Here is a 1153-nt window from a genome sequence, read left to right on the forward strand (position 1 = left end):
TTTCTAATCTCTTTGGGGTTGTGTTTAACAGTACTTGCTACTAAAGGATGAGGACTTCCTAAATGGATTCTCATATCCACCATCAGCGATGATCCTCTAAGACCCCTTAACTAGTGTCATGAACTTATCACACGATTCGTCACTAACTAGTGTCAGTAGCTGTGATTGCCCATCGTAAGTTCATCATACCCACGGCCTTGATAACTGTCGGGTAAATACCGCATACTAGCGATGAGTTGACCTTACTACACTGACTATTATCATCAACTAAGATGATGTGTTGTTAATTAACACCCGATATCGGCTACCATAACATCGACCTATATTAGACACCTCTGAATATCCCATGCATTGTGAATGTAGACATGTGTTATCTTACTATACTTCCGATAAGAAACTCATAATCCCACTACAGAAACTTCCACCCTAGCAGAAGTGATGATAATGCAAGAATACAAGGTTGATGGAGATTATCGAGCAGCTCCAACAATAGTTAAAACAAAAAGGAATAAATTGATTATATCCATATAGAGCATCAAGGCGCCGGTTATGTATTGATCTACCCCAAGTTGGACTTTACGATTCTTACCACCAACAATCATCTGTGTATCAATAACGAGGTATATTGAGAAGACTAATGCCCCTATAGAGCCATAGACAATCTGCAAATATCTATTAGTTGGGAGGAATATCATAACTAGACCCATAAATACCAATACCATCAATAGGACCAATGCAAATGGACCATAACCCGTGAAATCAGTCTTGACGAAGAAAGCGAATAATGTGAGTACAAATACAGCAGCTGCAGTAGAGCCAGCAGCGATGAGTACCGCCTCAGTATCATAATATACACCGATAAAGCCGATCATAAGACCCATAGAGGCGGTGAATATGAAGAGTAGGATGTAATTGATAGGTACCTTCTGGCTGGCAGCAGGTACACATACCAATACGATAAGGGTAGCAAACATAACCGCCATACTGAGCCATAACACCCACACGTAGTCATTCACAAAGTCCATCGCCCAATCATCTTTGCCGTATACGAATGGGAAGGCTATCAATGATGTTATTACAAGTTGGGCACAGAGGATACCATACACCTGAAAGGAAATATAGTCGGGCATATAGGAACTAGTAGTTCACTCGA

The 1153-nt window shown here is 40.7% G+C and overlaps 1 protein-coding gene across 1 annotated transcript; it reads right to left on the reverse strand.

Annotated features, from left to right (window-relative positions):
• Window positions 1-470: 470 nt before the first annotated feature.
• Window positions 471-1130, reverse strand: Pmar_PMAR003956 (Fas apoptotic inhibitory molecule, putative; the record flags this gene model as incomplete). Its single annotated transcript, XM_002775916.1, has 1 exon — window positions 471-1130. The coding sequence occupies one exon, from the start codon at window positions 1128-1130 to the stop codon at window positions 471-473; it is 660 nt and encodes a 219-aa protein (XP_002775962.1).
• Between the last annotated feature and the right edge of the window lie 23 nt (window positions 1131-1153).

Source organism: Perkinsus marinus (genome assembly GCF_000006405.1).
Source record: "Perkinsus marinus ATCC 50983 genomic scaffold scf_1104296955258, whole genome shotgun sequence".
NCBI classification, from domain to species: domain Eukaryota; phylum Perkinsozoa; order Perkinsida; family Perkinsidae; genus Perkinsus; species Perkinsus marinus.